Source organism: Molothrus ater, chromosome Z (genome assembly GCF_012460135.2).
Source record: "Molothrus ater isolate BHLD 08-10-18 breed brown headed cowbird chromosome Z, BPBGC_Mater_1.1, whole genome shotgun sequence".
NCBI lineage: Eukaryota > Metazoa > Chordata > Aves > Passeriformes > Icteridae > Molothrus > Molothrus ater.
The window spans coordinates 20,648,781-20,675,950 of NC_050511.2; the positions used below are offsets into that span (position 1 = coordinate 20,648,781).

Here is a 27,170-nt window from a genome sequence, read left to right on the forward strand (position 1 = left end):
TGTTGACTCTTCACTACTCTATGCATGTGCCATGCCCATGCCACATAGTACTCACATGTCTTTCTTTCTGGAAATAGGCATTTCATTCTGTATCTGAGATAAGCTGACAGGGAATGGCACTCTTTTATACTAGCATCACCTTTGTTTTGCAAGAGCTTTGGAGGCTGCAGAGTAGCAGGGATGCAGTCATTACTTGGGGCCTGTAGAACAGCAGGAGTTATGCCAGGGTTAGCTTTCAAAAGTCTGATTCGTGCAAAGTGAAGCTAATAACAATTTACATGAATGAAGAAATAGTTTATCACCAGAAGTCTTGTTTTGACATCCTTACATCTATGTCGAAGATGAAATGGCCATAACATTTTGTAAAAGAACAAAACCCAAGGAAAAAGGACTTTAAAAATTGACAGCTTTTGCTTGCTTCTGTTTATTTTCAACTTGGTTATAGTGATCCTGCCAAAATAATGTGTAATCATGTTTCACAGTCTATGACTAGATCAATTTTAGAAGATAATTTTGAAGGATTAATCTTTTTTAGCTTCTCATTGCTCATTCTTCCCCTCTCAGGACCTGAACACTGATTCATATTTGCACTTACTGATTAATGTATGTAAACAGAAACTGTTGTGTAAAACATTTTATTTATTTACAGGGTAATAGAAAATCTTACTTGAATTTACAAATTTGATGTAACCATTCTGACATTAAGCATATTTCAGTCCATATCTTTCTAAACAAAAGCTTGTGAACTGAAATTGACCACATCCTACTGTAAAGCATTTCAAACACAATCACAACTGAATTAAAAATAAGAGTGAAGAAGTAGTTGCATGGTTTAGTATTAATAAACCTGAAATAGAAAAGCAGGTTTTTTTCATATAATGGTCCATCTAATAATCTGATGCACTGATGTATGCTAATAGATTTCTCAAAAAAATATATCCCATTTTTAAACAGCATTGCAAAGCATAAATAAACTTGCTATGAAAGGAAAATCATCTTCTCTGCAGAAGCGAAAGCCAAAACAGATCACCATGTCAGTCATTACTTGAACTGTCTGAACTGTTAGAAGATGAACTTTTTTCCTTTCGTCTCTTCTTTTTCTCCTTTTTATGATGCTTTCCTTTCTTTGATTTATGCTTTTTCCCCTTTTCCTTTTCTTTTTTGTGTGATTTTTGTTTTTTTGACTTTGGCTCGTCCTCTTCTGCTGAACTAGATGAGGAAGATCTATTAAAAAAAATGCAGATCAATATGTAATTAAAGAAGGAAAATGACACAATAATTTAAGGTGTCAGCATGTTTGTAATGTCACATTTGGTGTAGAATTTGTACAGTAGCATCCACTGGAAAGCTTATGATATCTGAGTCTGCATGTTTAACTTAAATTATTACTTTTCTAACAAAACTTTTATGCCAGAAAAGCAGTATGCTTCTGTTTTTTACATACCACATGATCAGTAACAATGCTAATTAATGCTTCAGATATATGTCTCTGATGCAAGAATCTAAGAGAAATTGTTTTGAAAAATTTTTATGTTCTTGCAGCTCATACTATTGGTCTCTAACCAGCAGTGATGAGTGATTACATACATATATAAACTATGAGGACAATAAATCATTAAATATTCATGAATACTAAAGAGGGGAGTTTTATGCTATTGTTTACTTGATTAACTATTACTTGAATGTAAAGAAAACTGAGATAACTATGTAGTTGTTGGCTTTCGCTATTATATATGGGCTTTTGCAAATTACTTTGATATAGTACACTTTGTAATCTCTTTTTAACTGCTTTTTATATAGTATAATTTGACAGCCTTTTATGGGCAATACGCTAATCCCTGTATAGATTGTATATTTTAGTGTGACAGATATATATTACAGTTTAAGCTTTTACAAAATATTAAAATAGAGGCTATGTGCTGTATATTATACCATTGACTTTTGTAGAAGTAATTGTAGTTGTGAAATAGTGATTAATGCCTTTATTTTTCTAACTAATTGACAATGGTGAAATAGCTAATATTAACTGAAAATACTTGTAAAAATGGCCAAAACATCTGTATGATAAGATAACATCAAAAAGAACCAGGCAAATAACACTGGAAGAGCAAGGAGAAATCTACCACTGACCCTTTGACTATCAGAAGCTGTCAAACCACAGATCAGGGGGTCTTGTGAGAAAATAAAATACAAGACTCTTAAGTCACATCTGCATTGTGGCACATACTCTAAGAAGATGCGGCCAGGAGTTGAACTAAGCTAAATAATTCTTGGAACATGTAAATTCAAAGGAATGTTTAATCTTCATGAATATGCATTTGACCAAGGCAATGAAAAAGTATGTAAGAAAAGTTGTTATAGTTAACCACATGCATCTGGCTACAGCTGTGCATCCAGCGCTGTTACTTTTGCTTTATCCCTTATTAAACTTTTAAAAATTTTAAAGAGTAAGACTCGTTTATCACAAAACCGACAACCAGATTGACTCTTTTCTCTTCTACTTCTTCACAACTGTAAGGGCTGTCTTCAAAAGTGGACGTTTAAGCTATACAATATAAATAAGGAAAAAGAAAAATGCAAATACAACAAGTATTAAATCCTGTTTCTTTGTTTTGGAGGTACATCTTCTTGTGATCTCCATATACATTTTACAGTTTATACCTTCCAGTGCAATTCCTAGCATATTGTCTTATCAATTGTCTTAATGACGAAACATTAGTTTCATCTATAGTCTCACCTTAAAAAAGCAAAAAAACCTCAAAAAACCAAGTCAGTCCACAGGCCAGAACTCAGATCCGCAATACATTGGGGCATTATGACATTTTCCTCTGAAACTGGAGTAACACTCTTTTTAGGCTTCTATGTTAACAGGTAGACTAAAACTCAACACCTGTTCAATATTACAGAAGTTTCCCTTTTGATAATGGCAAGTTACTCAGAGCACATGTGTGTGCCTACAGGTGTGCTTACACATGCATGTCTGCACACAAAGAACCCTACAGTCCCTCCATTTTCAGAGAGCCTTCTCCACCCTGGCTAGGCTGGGGACCAACCCCACAATCCTCCTGACTTGTTCTTTTTCTATCACAGCTTGCCTAGAGTTGGACAGTCAGGGGCAGTTCCGCTTTCTCTGATCTGCAGACCTGCAGCTTGCTAGAGCTTTCAAGACTCCTATGATCCTAACTGCACAGCAGAAAGCCTGTGACTCCACCACTAATCTAAGAACATTTACCTTACCATTATTTTACCATTACCTTACCATTAGTCAGTTCTCACTGGAAAACAGAAAACCTTTCAAATGGAAAAAGTATTTGCAAATAATGCTGCATCAATAGAAGCAGTATTTCCTGAGAAAACACAAGTATCAAAAATATTTCTAAAGCTGTGTTTTGAAATGAAAAGAGGTGTGTGAAGGTTACCTTTTCCTTGATCTTTTTAATTTTGTTTTCTCTTTGCTTTTTCTTTTTTGTTTCTTTTTTTCTTCTTCTTCATTTAGATCTATAGGTAGAAAGTTAAAGTTTACAAAACACTTGTCTGAATTAAGATCAGCATTAAAAAGTAGCTTCAATGGCAACGTCAAGTTACTACAAAATTCTTGTTAAAAGGCTTTCTTTTCCTTTCCCCAAATTCTGGTTAGTTTAGCAATTTCAGAAATATAGTGCAGTAGCAGCAAAACTTTTATACACAACTTACATTGTATTGACATTGATCTATGCACTAAGAATGAAGGAAGGCCTGTAAAATGTAGCAAAAAGACCTTTTCCTAGACATTTATACCAGATTCACATTTTCATATCTGTTCTTTATCACAGAAAGGGTGATAAAGTACTGGAATGGTCTGTCCAGGGAGGTGGTGAAGTCATCATCCCTGGATGTGTTGAAGAAAAGACTGGATGTGGCACTGAGTGCCATGGTTTAAGGGCATGGGTTGGGCTCAATGATCTTGAAGGTCTCTTCCAACCTAGTGATTCTGTGATTCTTCTGTATTTTAACAGTTTTAACATTTAACATACATGTCAAAGTCTGAAAACTAGAACAAATAAAATAATATTCTGTTAGGCTTCCCCAAGTTACTTCCACACATCCCTATTTCATGCTTCACAAACAGCAGTGCCATAAGTGAGACACATTTGAGTTAATTGTCAATGTACTGCCTACAGAAACCAGCAAAAGAGTCTCCCCTCATCTGGTTGTGTCTGCCCCCTGCCCTAATGCTCTACAGTGTGGTAGCATGACTTCACATTTCACTTCCAAGCAATGTTTTTATGACATTGATGAAATTTCTGAACCTTAGATTTTTATATACCAGTTCAAAAAGTACTTTTGAACTCTCCAAAAGGCAAATCCACCACATAAACACACATTCCACAAACAGGAAAATACCGCCTTTACAATTTATCCTTAAAAAAAGATAGCCATTTTTGAGTATTTAATTTTATTCCTATGACCCTTTCCATTAAGTCTGAATGCTAGTGTAGTTATTCCTTTGCTACAACAAATTATTGGTCTGTATGTTATGGAGTGGAACTTGAAATAATTTAGTATGACATAATAGAGCAAATTACATTTGGAGCAATGAAAAAACATGAACGATAATGGGTGAACAACAAGTATTTTTTAAAGAAAATAGTGCAAAATCTTGAGAAGATGAGAAAATGGCAAAATTCCACCTGGATAAGTGGAATATAAGATACACATCTCCTTACAATATACACAGCAGCCACAATTTGGAAAAGAACATATAATAAACCAGGAAGATTAGAAGATCAAGTAAGCAGCTGTTTTTCCTGCAGATATCCATCTTCAATAAGCTTAGGACTGAAAAAACCCCATTTTTACATTCAGAAGTACATAGTAAGTGGTAAGTATTTTTTCCAAAGAGACTTGTTCCAAGAAAGTACCATTGCAGTACCAATTCAACAATCTTGATAAACAGCCCATCCATTTCTTTTGAAGTATACAACTAACTATAGGGTTCTATCTGCCCCTTTTCCTTTTTAAATAGCCTCTTCCGTAGGAACTAAACGTCAGCACATACGAGAGCAAAAGAACAAAACATACTGAAAAACAGGAGGGCTGAGGAGAAGAATGTTCATTCATTTAAAACACACTGAGGTGAAACTCCCCTTCTTTCTTAGGTGCACAACCTCTTTGGAGTCCAAATTCAAATGAACTCAAGTATCTGATAAACAATTCATCTATTCTCACTCTGACAAGGAGTTGATACTCAGAGCTTCCAAATATAGAACAGTACTTCTCAAAATATGAATGACTGAATTCCAGTCTACTAGCGGTTTCAGTCAAAATCCTACTTAGAAACTGGAGAGAAATTCAGGTGTCATATTTCTCAGTAATCTTTTAGATTAGAAGTAATCTTTTGAATATGACATGTTTAAACTACATGTCATATTCAAAAGATTAACTCAGAACACTCATGCTATTTTCTTCTAAGTAGCTTCTTCGTAAAAGATGAATTAATCTCTTGTATTTAGGAGCCCCTTTTGAGATATTCCAAACAGGTACATTAATAACTATAGAAGGAATTAATCATAATACTAAAAGAGTGTGTGTGTATAAAACCTCTGAAGTCTAAACACATAAAGTAAAAGACCTATTTTTAAATCACAGGCTAGAAGAACTAAAAGTAGTTATCAAAAAGGATAAAATGAGAGTCCTTGCACATCAGAAGACTATTATCCAAAACCCACAAAAAACACCTTACTCTTTTTTTCACGCATGGCTTGTAATCTCTGCAGTTCCTCTTCCTCGCTGTCCTCACTGCTAGTGCTGCTAACGTCTAAAACAATATCTCTTTGAGGATCTACTCGGAGGAAGTTTCGACATTCAAATGTCAGATGACCAGCTGAACAAAATAAATATACAGAAAGAAAAATTACACTTTATCAAAAAAACATCAAAAACATTGATTTTTGTATTATTCAGTTTTGAGAAGTGAAAGGAAAAAAGGCAGGTTGTGATCTGTGAAAGGGGCAGGAGAAAGCTCACTTTGAAACTTCTCCAAAAATATAACAGGTTGTGCAATGCTCTTCTATTCAATAGTGCTTTACGGCCTCTCTCCTATTCTGCTAATTTGAAAATTTTTTCCAACTTTAGGTTCTATTTTTTAATAGTCTTAGGTATTTCCTAAGAAATTACCTAAAAATGCAGCATGAAATATTTCAAAAACTGCAGTGTTGCATTGCTTAACTCCCTCTAGTGAAACGGTAGAATTGTATTTGCCCATGAGACATAATCTTTAACAGCCAGCACTTAATACTGACTAAACTACTGCCTGACCAGTATTTTTAGTTTTCTAAGTTGCATCTTAATAATCATGACCAGCTAGAAACCTTGTGCTGAATACACCCATTGAAATAAAAAAAAATTAAAAAAAAAAAAAAAAAAAAAAAAAAAAACACAAAAAAAAAACCACAAAAAAAAAAGAAGTGAAATTTTAAAAAAAGGAAGATATGGTTTGGGAGAGACAGTAAGTCACGGAGTAATTGAAATAAGATCATGTTCTTAGTAAGGATGATGACAAACTACTTCACCTTCAAGACAGAGATTTTAGAAACATATAAACATGGATCATGTGATATGACTACAAGTTTCCTTCTCTTTCAGAAAGCTTCTGATACTTGCTGCATGTAGAGAGAAAGCACTAAATCTATATTTATATCCACTGTTCTTTGAAAGAACAGATACACAAAGCAAGTAATTGACAAAATTTGTTGCAAAAGCCTGAAGTGAAAGAATGAAGAAAATTTTTTTTTCCTGTCACCCAATGTAACACTCATATAAAAAACCCAAACAGCTTAACTCACTGTGCTAAAAGTTCAAGACAATTCAGTACAAAATAGTGTCTGTTCATCCAATGTTCTAAAAATAAGAGTCAGTGATTAAAAATTTGAAATCTTCACTAAGACCTGTCTCCATTAATCAGGAAAGTAGCCACAGGCATTTACAATCAGTGTATAATCCAAAGCATGAGCTAAATGCCAACTGCAGAAACTGTAAGCAATAAAGGTAGCTGTTTCTTGAAATATAAAATGCACACAATAGTATTTTCTTAGAATAAAAGATTATACAGATTTTAAACTATTTTTTCTGGTAAATTAGATTGTACTTAACTTCAACTGAAATGCCTGCCTCTTTGCAGTCAGATTCAGAAGAAGCACAAGTGCTCATCTCAGTATATATCAAAGAAGGTGCTTTCAATTCAAAGTTTCTCAAGTAATTGCATTGAAATGCAGTATGTATGAATATAATAGCATAATTTTTTTGCTGAGACACTCAAGGAGCATTGATAAGTGTGAGAAACCAGAAAACAAACATGAAATAAACAGAAGAAAGATAACATGGTAATTTAAACTGACAAATGCCTGGGCAACAAGGGAGAATACTTTCCTTTTTTCCCCTCTCCTCAAAAGGCAGTTCCAACCAACATTGGAAACTGAAGAAAACACTGTAACTTTATATTGCTTATTACAGACTTACGGTATCCACACTTCTTGCATCCAGCTCTGATATTATCCTTATTTCCACCTGAAAGAGAAAATTTCACCAATTAGGTGTTGCTGAGGTGAACCTTCAGGTTTCTTTCAAATGTGGCTTGATAATGTCAATACACAGCCAGAAGTGATCACCCCTCATGAGTATTAAGTACACAGAGATCTCTTTAAAAAACTGCATTTCTAAGGCTACTTTTCTGTGCAGTAATCTACCAGAACACACTTGCCTAATTTAAACTGCTAGAGATCATTTGGTCTTACAAAATTTATTGCCAAATCCTAATTTGATTTATTGTGACCTTTCCACTTTTTTAGTTACAATATGAACACAGTAATAGACATCTAACATTCCAGTGATCTGTAGTACACAATATAAATTCTAGCAGTGCGAGGATGTTGAAAGGCATTCACTGGAAACTCTGAAGTGCTTTATATTTAAATAATAAGAATTGACTTAACAAGGCAATTAAAAAGACCAAACCAAATCAAAAATCAATCCTTGAAAACAAAGAAGGAAATTAAAAAGTCAATTGTTAAATTGTTAAATTATTCTGAATTCAGACAACATGACCAAGCAAAAAAAACGAAAGAAAGCAAATGTGTAAGAAAGTGAAGACAGTAACAGTAAAGTTTGGATTCTAAACAGGAAGAAGGATCTGAATAATGCAAATTTTAGTTATTGAAAGTGTGTGATTCTCCCATGTGAGACAACAGTTAAGTTAAACAGACACAGTAGGACACAATGCAGGAGAAGCACCAGGGATTTACCCCACCCCCCAACAGATCAATCTTAACTTTAATCATTTAAGCCATTGGTAATGAAAGTGACAACTGAATTCCCAAAATCAAAGGATGCCATTCTATCTCCCAGCTGAACACAGCAGAAACACCCCAGCACCTTAAGCAGTCATATACTAGCAGAAACTGACTACATCAGTCCCATTAATTTAAACTATGACTTACTGAAACAAGCAGTGTCTTTAGAAAATTCTACTCAAAATAACAGAAACCTTCAAACCTCAAGCTGAAAAAACTACCTTGGAAACTTGGACAGCTCAGGTGTATGCCTTAAAGAGTGTTGGAAAGCCAAGCAACAAAGATCCATACATTCCATTATAATGGATTATTTTCTGCAGATCCCAAACCCTTAGTATTACACATCCCCTTCAAGGTCAGCAGTGTTCAGGTCCCTGTTTTGTGACTACCTTTAGAAGGACACCCACGAGTGAGATAAGGAGGTAGGGAACATAGAAGAAGAGTCACAAAATAAAAATCAAAAGCATACCAATGCAATGTCACATCAGAAAAACAATCAAACCAGCATTTGCTTGTTCACTACTCCTTGGGACTAGAAAACAAGATCACACAAGCCACCTACTTTGTCCCAATTTTCTGAAATATTTCTGAGTCAACCTCAACACCATTGCATAGCTGACCCATAGGTAAAGAAAGATTTGGTATTGCAGCCAAGGGAGGTCAGTACAGTCATGTGCAGCACCGTACAGAAATCTGCAGTGTAAGTCAGGATCTCCAAAAGAGACACCCAGCAGATAACAAGACCAAATTCCTAGGACTGAAATTTTGTTATTGTTTTAGGCTTTAAATAATAATGTTAGAAGCAAGGGTTTAGACTTGATGAAATGTTAGCTGACTAAAGCAAACTCATTGCAAGAAGCTTCCTTTCTCACTCCTTCTTCCTTCATCTTAATTCTCAAGACAGTAAGTGGCACAAAACTAAGGACTTCATTTGTTCAGTGGAGCATAAGACTGAAAAGAAAACCTTTGGAAACATTTGAATGCAAACACGTCTTCCTCAAAACCTCCTTCTAGAATGCGAACAAGCTTATGAAGGTCTTCATTTCGTCAGAGAAGCAGATCACCAAAGCTCAGGCCTGCTCAGCTGCTCTCGAACCACTCACTCCCGGTTTTTCAGGGCAAGAAAACCCTACGGAGCAATGGCGATCGCGTTCACCTAGCAAATCGCGCAGGTGTTTCTGCCTGCCCTGACTCACAAGCACAACCTACTGGGACACAAGCACTAACCCAGAACCGCAGCGGAGGGGAAAAGCCAAGTCTGACAACCACCTAACCTCAGAGGGGGCCATGAGAACGCAGCGCTGGGTCACCCAGAGCTCGGGGAGGGGCCCCGCAGCCCCAAGAGGACTCGCCCGCAGCGCTGCCCCTGCCCAGCGCGGGCATGGGCAGGGGCACGGCCCCATTCCCATCCCCATCCCCATTTCCAGCTCCATCTCCCTACCGCTGCCCCCGGCAGCGCGGACCGGAGCAGCGCCCGCCGCCCCCCGCACGCTTCCCCGTGCCGCGCACAGCCGCCCGCCCTACCCGCGCAATTGTCCCACTTGTCCACCGCCCCCGCCGCTCGCTCCCGTTCCCGCTCCTGTTCCCGTCCCCAGGCTGCCGGGCGGAGCCGGCCGGCGCTGCCCCTGCCCCGGACGGGCGCCCCTCACCCGGCAGCGCCATCCCACCGCCCTCTCCGGACTGCACCGGCCCGCACGCGCAACGACGTCTCTCCCTAGCCGGAAGGCTTTGCCCGGCGCACTCCCGGACCGCACCACTCCCAGGGAAGGCAGGGGACCTCAGCACCTCTAGGGCGGGAGCCACGGTGGGGGACCACAGATGTGTGGAGAAGCCTGCGGATCTTTGTCGAGACACATTCTTTCTCAGTGAATCTTGGAGAGGCTCCGGCCGAGGACTCATTCCTTCATCCTTTCTTCCGGCTTGTGCAACTTCATCCCCCTCTTCTCTGAACTGCATACGGGCGCCCAAGATGGCGGGCGGCTCGGGGCGGTAGGAAGTGTCGGAGGGGAAGGGGGTCTCGCGTCAATTGCTGGGGAGGGCTCACCCGCCGGGCTGGTCTTTTCCTCACCATGAGCAACATCTACATCCAGGAGCCGCCCACCAACGGGAAGGTGAGGCTGCCAGGGCGAAATCTTGGAGAAGTTGTATGTTGTTGGGTTATGGGGGAACAGGCGAGAGGAACACATGGTGATTGGGCTGGGGAGGTCGTTGTTTCTGTGGTGGATTGATTTGGTTAAAGTTACTTCTTTGACGCTGCTGGAGTCAAAGCATGAGGCGTGATGCGTGATGTCTGGAGACGTAAAACACAGCAGTCCTCGGAGCGTTTAATTTAATTTCCTCTATTCCCGATTATGTCTTACCTCCTTAATTTTGTTATGATCTCTCGCTGAATGTAATGATGTTCCTTGTAAGAGCGATACCTTTGGATATTTATGGGTTTTTTTTTTTTCCATGTTGTTTCGTTATAGAAATGATAAAGGGCATCTTAAGTTTCTATAAAGCATCAGCCACGTTATGTTATGTTATTACAGCTATATTATACATCTTTATTATACATATTGATTCAGAGCATTATCTCAAGTTCTGGAAATGTTAGAACTAACAGTAGCTACCTGACACACTTAAATGTCTACCACTCTTACAAATATAACAAATTCAGATTTATTTTTTTAGGCAGTTATACTCGTTGATCAGTGACTAAGTAACAATAAAACTGAGGCTGCATTTATCTGTATGTTTATAGGTTTTGCTGAGAACTACAGCAGGAGAGATAGATATAGAATTATGGTCGAAAGAAGCACCAAAAGCATGCAGAAATTTCATCCAGCTATGTATGGAAGGTAATGACTGAATGGGATGGGAGTTGTTGAAATTAATTTCTATGCCATCTTTGGTGCCTTTCTGTAAAATGAAAGTCATAATTACGTTTTGACTTTGGTATGTTAATAGGTTTATTTCTGTTAAGGAATTATTAATTTACAGTCAGAAAATGTTTTTTAAGGTTGCCAATGAAGCTGGTGGAGAAAAAAAAGTAAAAATTTTGGATGGTTTTCTCAAATTAAACTGACAACATAGTATTGAAACATTGTCTTTCAGAGTCTTGAGAGGCTTACTTCCAGCAAATATCTACAAAGTATAGCAACTTCAATGTGTGCATGAAATGACAGTGATGCAATATTGGACATTCTCCAAAATTCTCATTTCTGCATCACAATTTACCCTACCTTTTTTTTTTTTTTTCTGTGAGTGCTCCTAATGTTTCAATTTCTGTATTTTTTTGTTGATAAAAAATCTGTAAAACTTTTCACTGAAGTAGTGGGTGCCAGAATGAGAAGCTCCCTACTGAGAAAACTGGAACAAAAATCTGTGAAAGACTTGATACCTTTATATGTTTTCTAACTCATGTTATTCTCCCATTTAAGCATTTGTAGAATTGTGAAGTGTTCTTTTAGCCTTCATCTGTTAAACAAAAATAGCAATCTAGGCTTTGTGCCTCCAGCACAGATCCAGTCTGTTTTGTCCCATCTCTTTTTCCTAATGTTGAGACTTTTTGCAATGGTAAAGGAATTCCTTAGCCCATGATAAAGGTTCGTGTATACTCAGTGGGCTTTATTTGCTTTCTGATTTTTTTTTAATTGCTGCATAGCATCTTGTGCTTGGTAATACATTTAAGTGTTTCTCATTAATATCCCAGCATATAACCATCCACGACTGTGTCTAGTCACGCTGCAACATTTGCACACCCTACTTTGTTTTGCAGCATGCTGCAGATTTATTTTTTATTATTGTTGTATCAACCAGGGGTTTGGTTGAGGTAAATTCTTGTTTTCATTACTTTTGTTTTCTTATGATCTTGTAACCTCTATCAGATAAATAGATAGATTAAAGAAGATAATTTAGAGAGCAAAATGTACCACATATTTCATTCTGCAAAAATTATTGGTTTAGGTACAGTATAGTAGTATAGGTGATGAAAAGTGTTCTATGCTGGTGAGTGAAAGTGCAAATCATCTGTATATGGGTATTGCTAATGTTGCATGTGAGATCTCATCCAGGACAGAGCACAGTATTTCTAGTTCTCCTTTTAAATTGGTGTATTTTGATAGTGTCATTACAGTAATAAAAACTTAAAAGCTGAAAATACTGTAATTCTTCAAGGTCATCTTGTCAGTGATAGGCAAGATTTTTTGCAAAAGAAACATGTGACACCACAGGATGTGATTTCATAAGTCTGTGGAGAACAGAAGGGAACCAAATAGAAGCCAACAGTGGAATTTAGTTTCAGTATTTGCTTTCTGGAACTTCATTCTCTGGACATCTCTGCATGATCTATATCAAAGTTTAATATCTTATTCTTTTTTCTTTTTTTTTAGAGTATTACAATAACACAATATTTCACAGAGTAGTGCCTGGCTTTATTGTGCAAGGGGGTGACCCTACTGGTACTGGATCAGGAGGAGAGTCAGTCTATGGAGCTCCTTTCAAGGTGTGTATCTATAACTTACACATTAATTTGTTTGGTATTCTCTACCCATTGTTCTTCCTACCGAGTTCTGAAAAATCAAATCTTATGTGAAGTGCATGCATGTGCAGTAGTTGCCTTCATGTGCTGCTTCAGTGTGTTTGAATATGCTCTTCTAAATTGAGAGTTCTTAGACCCAGCTATGCTGGTATAATGATAAACCTGGGGGCTCAGCAGCTGTGTTCTGTTCTGCCTGACTGTTTTATTTCAGGTGGGGCAGGCACCTGTAATTTGTGACTGAAGCTGCAAAGCCTATTTCTGACCCTTCCACCTTCTTGCTGCTAGACTTTTACATCTAGCATGAGCCTGAAGTTTGTGGGAGGGAATGGTACCTGAGCAGAGAACAAAGCAAAAATTACCAATATTGTAGTAGCATTGCTGCTTCACAGTAGTGGGTATCTCAGTATTGCAGTGTCTAGCATTGTGATATTACAGTGGTATTCTTCATGTTCTCCTTGCTTTGAAAGGAGTCCTATTTTGTCTTCCTAATTCTAGAAAATGTTCTTCCTATGGATTTTTGCATTACTCTACTATTACAACCAGTTATTGTGCTTTTAGTAACCTTACATGAATTAGGATCTAAATTTATTTTTCACATAAATACAGTAATTGTTGTCAAGAATAGTATTTTTGCAAGAAATGTATGAAATGCAGTTACTTTCTAAAATGTTTTTTATTTTCTTAATATTAGGGGTGTAACAAATGCAAATAAAAACAATGAATAACAATTGATATTTAGGAAATAAGTGAAAAAAGATTAAATTAACAAGACAGAACTTAGAATTTTTTAAATTAGTAATGTGTCTTTCTGTTATTGATATTTAGTTTTTAATTTTGTTTGTTGTGTGTTTATGGTTTCTCTTGAAGATTGTTCATTTGTTTGCATCATTATAGCCACTAGGGATTAGAAATACTGACTAAAAATAATTTTTGCCACTAATAGTAGGAACTTTTAAATATAATTCTGGCACTGAGTTTCAAAATACTTGGGATTTATTACTGCCTGAATTCAAAAGAAAACTAGCAGCATTTTTTTCTGTGTGTGCATGTTGATGTAAGTAATCTCATTCCTATCTCCTATCACGCTGCAGCTAAAGGAGTGAAAAGATAGTTTTATACTGAAGTTGTTCTCTTTTCTGTCCTGCCTTTACCAGGATGAGTTCCACTCACGATTGCGATTTAATCGAAGAGGACTTGTTGCTATGGCCAATGCTGGGCCCCACGATAACGGGAGTCAGTTTTTCTTTACATTGGGTCGTGCAGATGAGCTTAACAACAAGCACACAATCTTTGGAAAGGTCTGTTACGTGAATTGGAGTCCCAGTTTAAGTCTGACAGAAGCTGCTACAAGTTTCTCTGAAGGCCAGTTTGATATTGTTTGCTGCTATGTGCATTTGAAATTTATTTTAGTGCTTCTATGCTCTCTCCATTCTCTTTGCTTCCTATATCTGGCAGAAATGTTTCTATGGATTGCTCCTGTTATTATCTGTTTTGTTGTTGTTATTCCTCTAAATTGTATTTTCATGTTGTGCTGCCTTTAAATAATCTTATTTGTATTATTATGGCTCTGTTATTAATCAGTTCATCTAATACTAATGACATGTTAGAAAATTCCGTTTAGAATTAATTTGATTCTAATTACTCAAGAAGAGTCAGGACGATGAAAAACATGAGATGAATTTGACACTCTCATGATTTACTTAAAAGAAAATAAAGCAAATATTTTTTTATTTCAGTGGTTTTTGTTTTCCTGTTTCATAGCTCACAGTAATACTTCAACATCTTCATCTGCCTACATTCTCAAAACTACCTGTATTCCTTCAACTTTTGCCATTAAATTAAAAAACGCAAACTTTTGTACATTGTACTTGCTGTCTTTTAGAAGTCTTACATGCTTACAATATTCCCTATAGCACTTGTTCTTACAAAATTATTTGCATAGTAATTGCCTTGTATATTGCAGAATAAGTAACACAAATTACAGTCATGAACTTTCAAGCCTTTCTTTGTAAATTTGCCAGGTTACAGGGGATACAATATATAACATGTTGCGCCTGGCTGAAGTAGAAGTTGACAAGGAAGAGAGACCTCTCAGTCCACACAAAATAAGAAGCAGTGAGGTGAGTATGTTCTGTTTTGAAATGGGACATTCTAAAATTCTTTTGTGCATAGTGTTCAGAAAATTTGGCTTGTCCTTTTGCATATTGTTTTAAAATATTGAGCTACTTAATTACAAAATATTTACTAAAGATGTGTTTAAAATACTGGTTTTTTAAACAGGTTTTGTTTAATCCTTTTGATGACATTATCCCACGACCAAACAGAAAACTGAAGAAAGACAAACCAGAAGAAGAAACTAAAAAGTCCAAAGTAAAAGGCACAAAGTAAATATATGCAACAGAAACGGTGGTTCATTTTCTTTCACCTTTAATTTGTAGCTTGGCAGGTTTTTACTTCCATTTCTGCCTTTGAAGCACTTCCTTGTTTCCGGCAGGTGGGGTCTTGTAAATCTAGTTTCTCTGACGTAGACGTTACTGTGCATCTGCTGAGCTGTAACTGTTTCATGGATGGTGATAGTTTGTTGAAAATAATAGAAGGTAGTTTGTCTTTCTCACGTCCCACAAAGTGCAGTCATCTGACTGAGATGACACTGCAGGTAAAAAACCTACTGGTAGGAGTAACTGGGTCACAGCGCAATTGTTTGGGATTTTTTGAACTTATTTTATCAGATACCATTTCTCCCCCAGTGAAGTCCTTAGCAAGAGGCAGACATTTTGACATGGGAAATCTTAGTTTCTCTGAATGAAAATTCACAAACATGCAATGAAAAGTAATAGGAACTCTAAAGTGGGCATGCTGTCAGTTCTGCTGCATAAAAATAGAACATGTTGCAACTGACTGGTTACAACACTGTGAACAATTAACTCTTGAAAAATAAATTATAGCTCATAATTTTTTAATTGCATTCTGTGAATGTATACACATTTGATACGTTTCTGAGCTGTCATATCTTGAAAATCTTGTGTCTTGAATGCTGCTCTGTTGAGAAAAAAATACAACAGAACTGTCAGCTGGGAAAGCTAGTCAAGACAGGATTTCTTAAATTGTGTCTAAACTGATGCTTTGCTATCCTTGTTTTATCTCAGGAGTATAATACAACATGCTTTTCTGAATATTTATGATATTTTGCAAAGCAAAATGCAATAGTTGGTTGGAATTGGTACATTTAGCAGGAAAAAAAGTTTTTTTAAAAGGTCATGTACAGCATGAACGTAATGTATTTAAAGTTAATGGAATGTTAGTAAGACAATATTTAAAATTTTACTAGGAATTTTCTTTTATCTTTTAAAGAAATTTTAATCTGCTTTCCTTTGGGGAAGAAGCTGAAGAAGAAGAGGAAGAAGTCAGTAGAGTTAGTCAGGTATTGTACCAAATTATCATTATTTGTCTTTTCAACCTAATTACCTTTTCTGCATGTTTATGGAAAGTTTTAAAGTTTTTAGTCTTCTTCTTATGTTTATATTTTGAACAATAATAATAGCAGTTGCTTCAGTTTTTAGGATTCTGCTATTACAGCATTTTGCAAAAACAGAAGTTTTTAGCTCTCTTGATTTTGACGGTACCTTCAGTTACTGCATGGAATTTCCATGAACAAAAAGTTTCATAGTATAAATCTGTGTCTGCTGTTTAAAAGTCATGGAAGCAATAAGTACATTATTCTTTTTCATGTCCTTTATTTATGATTGCAATTATATGGTAAAATACTTGAATACTGAGGATCATTTTATGCATTTCCAGTGCAGGCTTAGCTCCATTTTCTTACATATATTCATCTATCTGTGAGCAAAATGAAGTGTGGTTATTGTGGAGAAAATAGTCCATTATCATAATTTAATAGTGCACCATAGTGAAATGTTCACATTCCAGGATTGCACATGTAATCTTTGGTCTAACATTTCCTTCCCTGACTTGGCACTTAAATAAGGCTAGTTAAATATTTTCTTAAATAAAATATTATTTCTGATTTCATTTCTACTGCTGACCAAGTTGTTTGCTAGATTTCTAGGCTTTCTACAGTACCTCACCGCTTCAGTTAGTGATCAGACTACATGGTCCTGCATCCTGTAGCACATAAGTGAAAAAACAGTTGTTAGTCCTCAGAAGTTAGCTGAAATACAAAAGGAAAATAATGAATAATGTGAATAATGATGGACAATATTATAGTGATATGATATCAGTCAGAATGACAGTAGAGATTTATTACAACAGCAGCTTTAACTATTTTTCTTTTTTTTTTTTTTTGACTTACTGGTCAGACAAATTTTACTTGTTTACCTTAATATGCTCATCTACTGTTTTGCTCTTGCTTTTTATCTGGCTTATAATACTGGGTTTGATTCAGTTGGTTGGACTTCCTTTCTTTTCATGCCAAATACTTGTTTTCAGTTTAAAATTGTCTAAATAGAATGCTTCTTTCATGATATACCTAGTTCCAGTGTTTTAATGCTCTCTTTCAGCTCAGCCTCAAAATCTCATCTGCCTATTTGTCCTGACTAAATTCTGCATTGGTTGTAGCTAGATAATTAACCATAACAACTCTTTATGAAGAATTTATCTTCATTCTTTGTAACAGAATTAAGCCTTTTTTTTTGATACCTCATTGTTAGTTCATAATAGGTCTAGATCAATGTCTCTGTAGTTCTGGTCATTATCTTAATCTGTTTAAGTTGAAGTACATGAATATCAGCACTGACTTGCATTCTCTGTTTTTGATAAGAAAAATGGAAGGTCAAAGTTGTTATTGAGATCCTTTGACACCTGCAAACTTAGAATCCTATGAGCTTTTTGTGGGTGCTAGATGCAGTAAGTCTTGCTTGTTTAAGAAGGGCAGAGAAGTTCTGGGTGAAACCCCTCAAGCTGTCAACCCCATGAAGGCTATTAGTGCAGTCGGGGATTTGGCTGTTGATCAGTGTTAGCCTTCAGTGTCCAAACTGCTCATTGTCTGTACCTGTTTGGAGCACTGTGCCGTACACAGCCCCACCATCACTCCAAACACACCACCCCTTCCTTAATGAAGGAAGTATCTTTTCATGTTGCTGAATGTGTTAGTCTTTGTTTTCTACATAATGAAAAGCTGCAATTGCATTTAAATGAGTAAGATTTTGTCCACACGTCGAATGTGTTCCCAAAAGTGTTAGACAATGCATCTGCAATGGAGACATTCACAGTACAGGTCACAATACAGACTGTTCCTGTAAGAGAGATTTTCAGTCTGATTTTTCTCTGAAAATTAAGAATATTTTTTTTAGATTAGCATGTAGAATGCTTTCTAACTGCGATCTTTCTGCCTGAAGACCTTATGTGTTAGATTTATTTGACTCCTTGTTTCAGTAAATGATTCTTAAATTATGTATTCCAGATTGATATATAGCAGTTTGTTAATTTCTTTTTTTTTTCCTTAGGGATCTAATTAGTGTAATTAATAAGTACTGTTTTGTACATGGTGGTTCTTTCAATTGTCATGTGTCATTATTGGAAAGTTAAGTTCTTACCCCTTTATTCTCTCAAGTGTATATGTGCTAGACCTATCATCTTTATGAAGTGTAATAATTGTACATGACTAAACAATATCTGTTTTTTTCCTCTCTCTCTGTCCTTTAAAACTAAATGCATTCCTATTGCAAAAATAAATCTGTGGAGTCAGTTTGATGTTTCTCTTTCTTCTGTTCTTAAAAGTGTTTATGCTTACTGGATAGGCTAAAGCTAAAAAGAAACAAGTTATGTTTTTCTTACCATAATCCATTTTCACTATCTAGCCTCTTAAACTGAAATGAATAATAACTTTTTTCTTTTAACAGAGCATGAAGGGAAAAAGTAAAAGTAGTCATGATCTCCTGAAGGATGATCCACATCTTAGCTCAGTTCCTGCTGTCAAAAGGTTAGTATGTGATTTCCAATTTCTAGAACAGATCTACTTTCAATATGTTATACCCAATTATCCACATGTATACTCATGAGAAATGTCAATTCACGTTACACTTTAAAAGTTAAGAGTGCCAGTGCTAGATCAGACCAAATATTTTTCTAACCCACTAAGCTGTCACCACCACTGGCCCTCAATGGATGCCCAGTAAAGAGTGAAAGCAGTGCAAATGTAAAGTTTATCTGAGTAGTTGCTCAGCTTCCTCTCAGCTTTCACCTCAGAGGACTGTCAGAGTTTGATGCGGTTCCTCTATTTAGTAACCTTTAATAGAGCTCTCCTCAAAGTGTATATTAAGTCTCTTGTAACATTGTTTCAGTTCACAACGTCCTCTTCACTACCAGAGGAAGTATCTCCGCTTTTTATTCTGAACCTGGATGCTACTAGTGGCATTTTGTAAATTCTAACTCACATTCTGGAAGAGACAGTGAGCTGACAGTCCCTTTTATACCTCTCTTTACCACAGTCTTTCTTACTCCTACTATCTCTTTCGTAGCCTAAACTTTTAAAGATACTTAAATTTTCTTCATGTTGAAGATGTTCTTTGCTGTGATTATTCTAGAGGGTTGCTTTTCCCAAGCTTCTAACCCTGCTTATGCTTGAAAATGTCTTCTTTTTTTCCAAATCTAAAGAACAAACAAAATATCAGGTTAATCATAAATCTGCATGCTTGAATTAACTTGATTTTCTTATCTATTTTTAGTACTTTATAAATTCTGATTTTTAACCACAGTTGAGCTATAAAGTGAGAAAATTCCATGAAAATATGTTAACTCTGAGAATTTGCTTATCTTAGAATCCTAGACTAGTTGGTTTGGAAGGAGCCATTAAAATTTATCACATCCAACCCCCCCTTTAGTGAGCAGGGACATCTCCAGCTAGATCAGGTTGTGCAGCACCCCATTCAACCTGGCCTTGATTGTTTCCAGGGACAGAGCATTTACCACCTCTCTGGGCAGCCTGCTCACCAGTGTCTCACTATCCACATCATAAAAAACATTTTCCTTATATTTAGTCTGAATTTACCCCCTTCTGCTTTAAAACCACTACCCCTTGTTCTTTCACAATGTGCCCTGCTAAAAAATTTGTCCCCATCTTACAGCCCCATGTTAAGTATGAAAATGCTGCATGCTATAAGGTGTCCCTGGAGTCTTCCCTTCTCCAGGCTGAGCAATCGTGCCTTTCCCCATTGGAGAGGAGATCATCTTCATGGCTCTCCTTCAGAGTCCCTCCAGCAGGTCCTTGTCCTTCCTGTGCTGGGAGCCCAGAGCTGATGCAGCCCTGCAGGTGGGGTCTCAGCAGAGCAGAGCAGAGGGGCAGAATTCCCTCCCTGGCCTTGCTGCCCACACTGCTCTGAATGCAGCCCAGGGCACAGTTGGCTTTCTGGACTTCAGGTGTAAATCGTCAGCTCATGTCCAACTTTTCATCCACCAGCACCCCCAGGTCCTCCTTGCTGGGCTGCTCTCAGTCCATTCATCCCGTCTGTATTGGTATCAGCAATTGCCCTGACCCAGCTGCAGCACTTTATTAAATAATGTCATTGATTGCAACTTTGATTGCAACACATCTAGAGTTTCTTTAGTGATCTTGATTACTTATTGATTGCTTTGAGCACACTTCAAAGCCTTGACTTCTGAGACTTATTTAATATTCCTTGGTTTTTCTGTAGCAAAACTTCTTTTTTTTAAATGTGGGCTAAAATGGTTCAAGGGCCCTTATTATTAGTTTATGATAATTAACAGTGGGTATGTTAGCCTTAGTGTGTTCAGATAAAGTTCTTTTTTAATTCACCAAGCTGTAGCTGTAGAACGAATTTAAATCTTGATGTTAAGCTTCAGTATCAGTAAAATGCATCTTCCAAAATATGAACTAGTTGCAGTGCTACCAATGAAATGCTACTAATTGTTTGATAAATGAGATCAAAAACAGCTCAACTGAGTTTTGTTGGTTTTAACTGTACATATTAGTGTTTTGCTTGAATAGCTCAAGATATGGTTAGGATTTCTCCATTGTATGAATGCTCTTGTTTTTAAGCTTTTTTAATTAGAAAAGATTGTGATAGTCGAATGATAGAAAATAATGTTGATACTTTTAAGATAAATGCAAGGATGATACAAAGTAGGAAGTTTACTAAAATTTCAGTTGGCTAACAATTTTTTTATTTAAGAAATGTTGGGTTTTAAATAATACTTTGAATCTCCTCTAGCACTTCAAAGTAGTTCCTTTTCTTTTTCTTTTAGTGAAGCGGCAAATGAAGAAAAGGATTTGAGTGAGGCAAGTATTACTTTTTTTTACTAAAATTCTTTGGATTTTCCTGTGGGCAGATACGATTTCCTTTGGGGAACAAATGTTACTTTAGAGATCTTTAAGAACTAGCACAAGTCAGATTTCTGGCAGAAGTGTGAAGGCTCTCAGGTTTGGCTATTCACATCAGGGTAGAATTAGCATACTACCTGCTACTTTTATAGAAACTGATGGTATTGTATTTCAGTTAGTAGATTAGTTATTTAGGAATATTAGTTATATAGGAATATTAGTTATATAGGAATAACCCATAGGGATATGGGTTGTGTACCACAGGGTGACAAACCACCAGAGTGATAAAAACCCTGAAACTGCTTCTTAAAAAATAATTAAAATCAAGTTTGTCATGATTAGTTATATAATTGCAATGTTTGAGGGTAAGTCTGCATGTGAGTCAGAGTCTTGTTTGAAAGATTTCTTCAAGAGAACAAAAACTCAGTGAATTATTAAATTGTAGCAGTGAAATTGTATTGTTGAAGACTGTCACCTCTGAAAGACATGGGATTTGAATAGTCATGCAGTAACATTGAACTAAATACAGAGGCAGTTTAAGTACAAGAAAGTTGTTGTACACAGTGCAGGTAAGCATAAGCTTGTTACCTGAAATATCTCTCTGTCTCCAGCCACAGATCATGGGAGTACCTCTTTGAATTGCTGTTGAGATAAGGTTGTAATATATGACTAGGACTGTAATCTCCCATTGATCTAATTGAATCCTGGAAAGTATTGTTTTCTGTATCTGTCCATCATGCACAAGTATTAACTATATTGTGTGTTGACACAGTGGAAGTAAAGGAAGAGCACAGTCTGTCACATTCACTTGCCTAAAAAAACGATCTGCTTATATGCTTTTCCTTTTTTCATAAGGCATAATATGAATTCAGGCTTTTTCATTCTTCTCCTTTATAATTCCTGCTGTATGCAGGAGCATTTTAGTGTAAAAAGGGTTTGGAAATGCTATTTAATTAGTAATTCTTCAGATATTCAAATATCCCTTTCTTAAACAAACTGGATTTGGGGAGTGTAGATCATGGATTTATTAGTTGAAGAATAAAAATTTAAATAAATATACTAATTAAGCCAAAGTTGGAAATATAAAGGCTTTTTCTCATTTTTTCCTGGGGAAGTGTTCTCTTTAGATTTCATTACATTTCAGATTTTAGCTAAGATCTAGCACTTCAGGCAGTTACCTGGGTCTTTTGAAGTGGTACTATTATTTTATCATCTCTTGGAGTTATTTTAGTTAACACATCACAGGATCACTTCTGCATTTACACAGCTGAAACATGTTGGTAGTTTTATAGGCAAACCTGGGAGCAAATAATTCTTCCAGATCTTCCTACTTCCCCCAGCCTACAAGCCCATAGCATGTAAGAGAAACTCTTGTTAGTATTCCCTGACCACATGGCCTTGCTGTTCATGCTAGTAAATACCATCCTGTTTCTCTTACTGCAGTCCTCAAATTTGTACATTTAATTCTTTGAGAGAGCCTTTGCATTAGCAGTACCTCATAACTATTTGTTAGGATTCTTTTTGTGCCCAAGTCATTAATGAAAACATTATATGAAATGCATTAACAATTTTTTTTCTCACCAGTGACATTTCTTTTCTGCACAATTTCTTTTCCTCTCCCTATTTGTCTGTCAGTTGCTGAACAGTAAGTTTCATGCAGTACTATGTGTAGATAAAATGAATTATCCACCCCTCAGTTCAATAATCTCCTTAAACGGGAAAATCATACTACATATAGTAGCCAGTAGTCATTCTGTCACAAAATGCCTCATTACCATTTTTATTTTCATATTAAGGAGGAGAATAGGACAACTCCACCCAGCTAACAACAGCAGTTAGAAGTAATACAACTTTCAGGCAAGCACTTTTGCATTTCTGTGTCACATGGAGAGCGACTATCAGCCAACAGAACAGCCACTTCCCTTTTGAGGTGCCATGCAGTTCAGTCTGGATTATTGACTCTTGTTAGATCTGTTTGTTGGTATCAGATGGACTTAATGAGAGAGAAGGACTGTTAACCCTCTTCCTGTTACTCAGATGTCTGCAATTTTTAACTAGCTTACTACTTAGCAAATGCTATTTGTCTAGAGTTGTGCATTTTTATTCCAGAAGTTCTGTCCAATTAATTGTGTGTCAGTGAAATGCTTTTACCTAAGCCCTAGTCAAATCTCCACCAGGAGCCTGTCTTTATCCTTGACTGTTAAAGACTTCAAACACAGTCCTGTCACTTTTTTTTTTGGACCTTCCCCTGCTATTGAGGTCTGTAGTCACCCATCTCTCTGACAATTTATCATGTAAGCAAATCTTCTACAAAGTTTCATTATCTCCTCTGTCAAACAATATCTTTCTGGTAAACTAAGGGAAATGCTGATCCTGTTGCAGTTTTCTCTTCCCTATTAAAAAGGAACAGACAAAACTCCCCCAACAACTTTTCTGTCTTTTCATTGGCAAAATATTCAGCTGTTTTACTGTGCTAAATATTCAGAGATTTCTTTCTTATTTCTGACTGGTCTTGTCTTGTCTAAATCTTGAATCTAAAGATTCCTAAACAGTGACTCCACTACAACTTCTGAAATCCGATTCTTGATTTTTCTCTTCTATTGCCAAATTTTGCCTCTTGCTGCTCTTACTTTTTTTATTCTTTCCTCCTTCATGTTTATGGACATGGTCTTCATGCCTACTCTTCCTCCTACCTGTGTTTCACACCCAGGACATGTACATGTTTTTCCTTCCCAAGTGCTTACATTCTGGCAGTCTCCTGGATACAGTGAAGTCCTCTGGCTTGCTATTTCTAAATGTCCTTTCTGTCTTTGGCTAAAATTAGAATCATGTGGCGTCTTACACTTTCCTTTTGCTGATGAGCATCCCACCAAAGTAAATGTGAAAAGATATCCCATGTCATCTTTAAGCTGTCATTCTTCAGTTAAGGTTCATACAGACTTCCTTCTTCAGTGAAGGAGATAGACAAACTTAGATCCCTTGGTCTAGTCAGGCCACTTGTTCATTCTCCAACTATTTCTCCCTTCAAATATCTTTGATCCAAGGTGCTTTATCCCCTTTTGCCTACCTGTGCTAGGTATGGAGGCCTCACCTTTGACCTCTGTAGCAAGCTGCAATGATCAATTTCACAGGTTAACAGCTTATGATCAATTATGATCAATTCATTAAGCTTATAACAATTTCACAGTTATGATCAATTTAGTATTTATAAATTCCCTAACGGGAGCTGATGGGCTAACCTCTTCTATCCCATCATGACTGTAGTATACCCATGTGGTAGGGAGTTAAGTTTTTCTTTCAGTGGAAAATGAAAGATGGTACCATCATGTCTCATCATGTCTCATCATTGAGACAATGGTATTGTCTCAATCAAATTTTTGATTCATGAACAATGGTATGGGTAATATCACACTGCTGTGATGTCATCAACAGAGCTGTAAACGTTAATACTCTAGAATAGACTGGTTTAGGTTTTTTAACCCTTACAGATAAGAAGAAATTTGTGTATGGAAAAGAAACTGTCATGTTTGTAAATTTTTGTTACCTCTGAAGCAAATAAGGATATATTGTTTGAAGTTTGCTTTTTTCTTGGAAGAGATTATATTTGTAAGAAAAAGATTTCCATATTTGTCATTCTGTACTGAAAAAAATCTAAAGTAGTTTTATCATTTTAAATCAATAAAGGATGAAGAGGAACATGATGAAGATGCTGATAGTGTAGAAGATGAAGCTGCTAGTAATGAGAGATTTCAAATAAAGGAACGCATTGCCAAGAAACTCAAAATTGATACAAGTGAAAATACTAAACAGCAACTTCAAGAGGAAGAAACCAAGACAGAAAGGAAAACAACTAGTCGCAGGTAAGGATTGTGTTGTTTGGTAGATGTTTTTCTTTAGACTGCTTACAGTTTTAAGATTTTCATAATTTATTGATTCCTTGTATGGGAGTTTTATTTTTCCCGGTGAGTTAGAAATAAAGTGTCTTTATATGTATTTGTCAGTCTTTACTTTGTCTTTCTTCTCAGTTATAAGATTGAGTTTAGCAGCTTCCGTACCTGTGTTAACACATAGTAGTAACACTTAGTAGCTGCCCACCACTGAGACTCACAGAAAGGAGGATCATCCAGTGAAGTCTGGTATAACACAGTACTCACCCTGCAGTGTACCAGCTTTCCAACGCTGCAGCAGTCACATCCCTTTTTCTCTGCAGACATAACAGCATGCATTGCAGTCATGTAATTTAGTTATTCCAGTGTTTGTGAACATCCCTTCCAACTCATATGATCCTTCTTCTCACCACTTTTCATACTGATCATGATGTCACATGGCCTGAAATACTTCTTTTGTCAATTGGGGCCACCTGTCCTGGCTTTGTCTTCTTATACCTCCCAGGCATTCCAGTTCTCCTGCTTCCAGTACAAAAAAGCAAAAAAGTCTTTGGCTCTCTGTATAACAGCTCTGTGTTCAACACAAGTCCAAAGCACATCCTCATGCTGGCTACTGCAGAAAAAATTACCTCTACCTCAGCTGAAACCAGCATGAAACTCTGATTCTGGAGCACTGGATTTCTATTTTTCAGTTTTCCTTTCTTTCAGTAGGAGCAGTACATATTAGTAAATATAGCAGTACATATAGCATAAATTGCAGTACATAAAATAGAGTATCATGATTTTATGGCTATGTTAGACATAACTAGGTATTTTTTTAAAGAACATGTACAAAACATCTTGTAAAACAGACTCCCTGACTTTTCTTTCTGTTGTCTTTCAAGTTGTGATGTGTGTTGCTTTGGGAATTGGTGGCTGTAGTATCGCTGCTGTAGACAGATGGTCCCCAGGAAGTAGAGATCAATGAGGATGATGGATAACTTCAATCCCAAAATCTGGTCACTAGTCCTGTGGTCGAGATTGACACAATGTTAAGCTTCTGAGAGTCAGTGAATTGTTCTTGGTTGGGGAGAATAAACAATTACAGTTCAGCCATATTCAGTAGTGGAGGCAAGGACTTAGAAATTTGAAGGTCTCTAAGAAAAGCTCTCTCTGAAAAAGAACCTTGAACTATATAGCAGCCAAATAACTTCTTTACAGTAGCAAAGGGCTTTGGAATCTGTACATGTTTACTGCCTACCTATTTGTTCAACTGCCTGTGCACCAATCTGTTTAATTGTCCCTGGGGTTTTATTAGAATGGCTGCTGGAAACAAAATTGACTAAGGTGTAATGGCAAGTTTGTAGCATGAAGAGAATACGAGGCAAGAGGATGCCCATAGGAATGAGGTACAAAAGGCCCAAGTTTGCATCATGTTATAACTTATTTTAAGAGACATTTGTGTAATCAGTCTGTAAGCTGCTGGCTCTACATGTGGTCAGTCAATATGCTCTGTGGTTATTCTGTTCTTTCAGGGAGGCAGTAGTAATAGTATTAAAGCCAAATGGGTTATCTTAACTCAGAAGAGGGTTTTATTGGTTGCATTTTTAGCAGTTGGGAGCCATAGCCTTAGGAAATACTGCTTAGTATCACAAGTAACATAAATTTCTAGACTTACTGTTTTCCAAATAATTGTCTGCAGTCCTCTGGCATGAAAATCAAAGGCACAATATTGTTTGTTATAAATAATGTGGTTTTACATTTGAGGTCTGTTTAGATAAAGTAAGATAAACAATATCAAGTTTCATTGTCTGAAATAGTGACTATTTTCTCAGTGTACTGGCAACGTTTAATAATATACACATGGGTGTTCACCACCTACTGTACTCAAAGCCTGTGTTGATCAGAGGCAGAGATGTAGGAGGTGTAAATATCAAACAAAAAGTTGGATGGACTATCCATAGCTTGAGGGTAATGTCTACTGACATATCATAGGGTGAAGAAACTTGTGATATCTATTCTTCTCATCAGATACTTAAATGTGCTAGTAGAATAATTAAACTTCTAACAACGTTTGTTTCAGAGAACAGTTTTTAACATGCATGACATCTTCTGCAAAACTGTATTCATTTGTATCAGTTTCTTTTAATCCAAATGCA

The 27,170-nt window shown here is 36.6% G+C and overlaps 2 protein-coding genes across 2 annotated transcripts in view; one reads left to right on the forward strand and one right to left on the reverse strand.

Annotated features, from left to right (window-relative positions):
- Positions 1–619: 619 nt before the first annotated feature.
- SREK1IP1 (SREK1 interacting protein 1) lies at positions 620–10,043 on the reverse strand. The gene is made up of 5 exons (XM_036403302.2): positions 9,977–10,043; positions 7,498–7,545; positions 5,723–5,863; positions 3,420–3,498; positions 620–1,224 (listed from the first exon to the last, which is right to left on the reverse strand). Exons 1-5 carry the CDS (start codon positions 9,987–9,989, stop codon positions 1,035–1,037), a joined length of 471 nt encoding a protein of 156 aa, XP_036259195.1. The 5' UTR covers positions 9,990–10,043; the 3' UTR covers positions 620–1,034.
- A 247-nt stretch (positions 10,044–10,290) lies between these two features.
- The window catches only part of CWC27 (CWC27 spliceosome associated cyclophilin), a 92,160-nt gene continuing 75,280 nt past the window's right edge, over positions 10,291–27,170 (forward strand). Inside the window, exons 1-10 of the mRNA XM_036403298.2 lie at positions 10,291–10,438; positions 11,071–11,167; positions 12,701–12,813; positions 14,004–14,147; positions 14,871–14,969; positions 15,130–15,233; positions 16,201–16,270; positions 18,708–18,787; positions 21,070–21,103; positions 24,830–25,005. Coding sequence (XP_036259191.1) covers positions 10,397–10,438; positions 11,071–11,167; positions 12,701–12,813; positions 14,004–14,147; positions 14,871–14,969; positions 15,130–15,233; positions 16,201–16,270; positions 18,708–18,787; positions 21,070–21,103; positions 24,830–25,005 — 959 coding nt within the window. The 5' untranslated portion in view covers positions 10,291–10,396. The remainder of the gene's footprint in view (positions 10,439–11,070; positions 11,168–12,700; positions 12,814–14,003; positions 14,148–14,870; positions 14,970–15,129; positions 15,234–16,200; positions 16,271–18,707; positions 18,788–21,069; positions 21,104–24,829; positions 25,006–27,170) is intronic.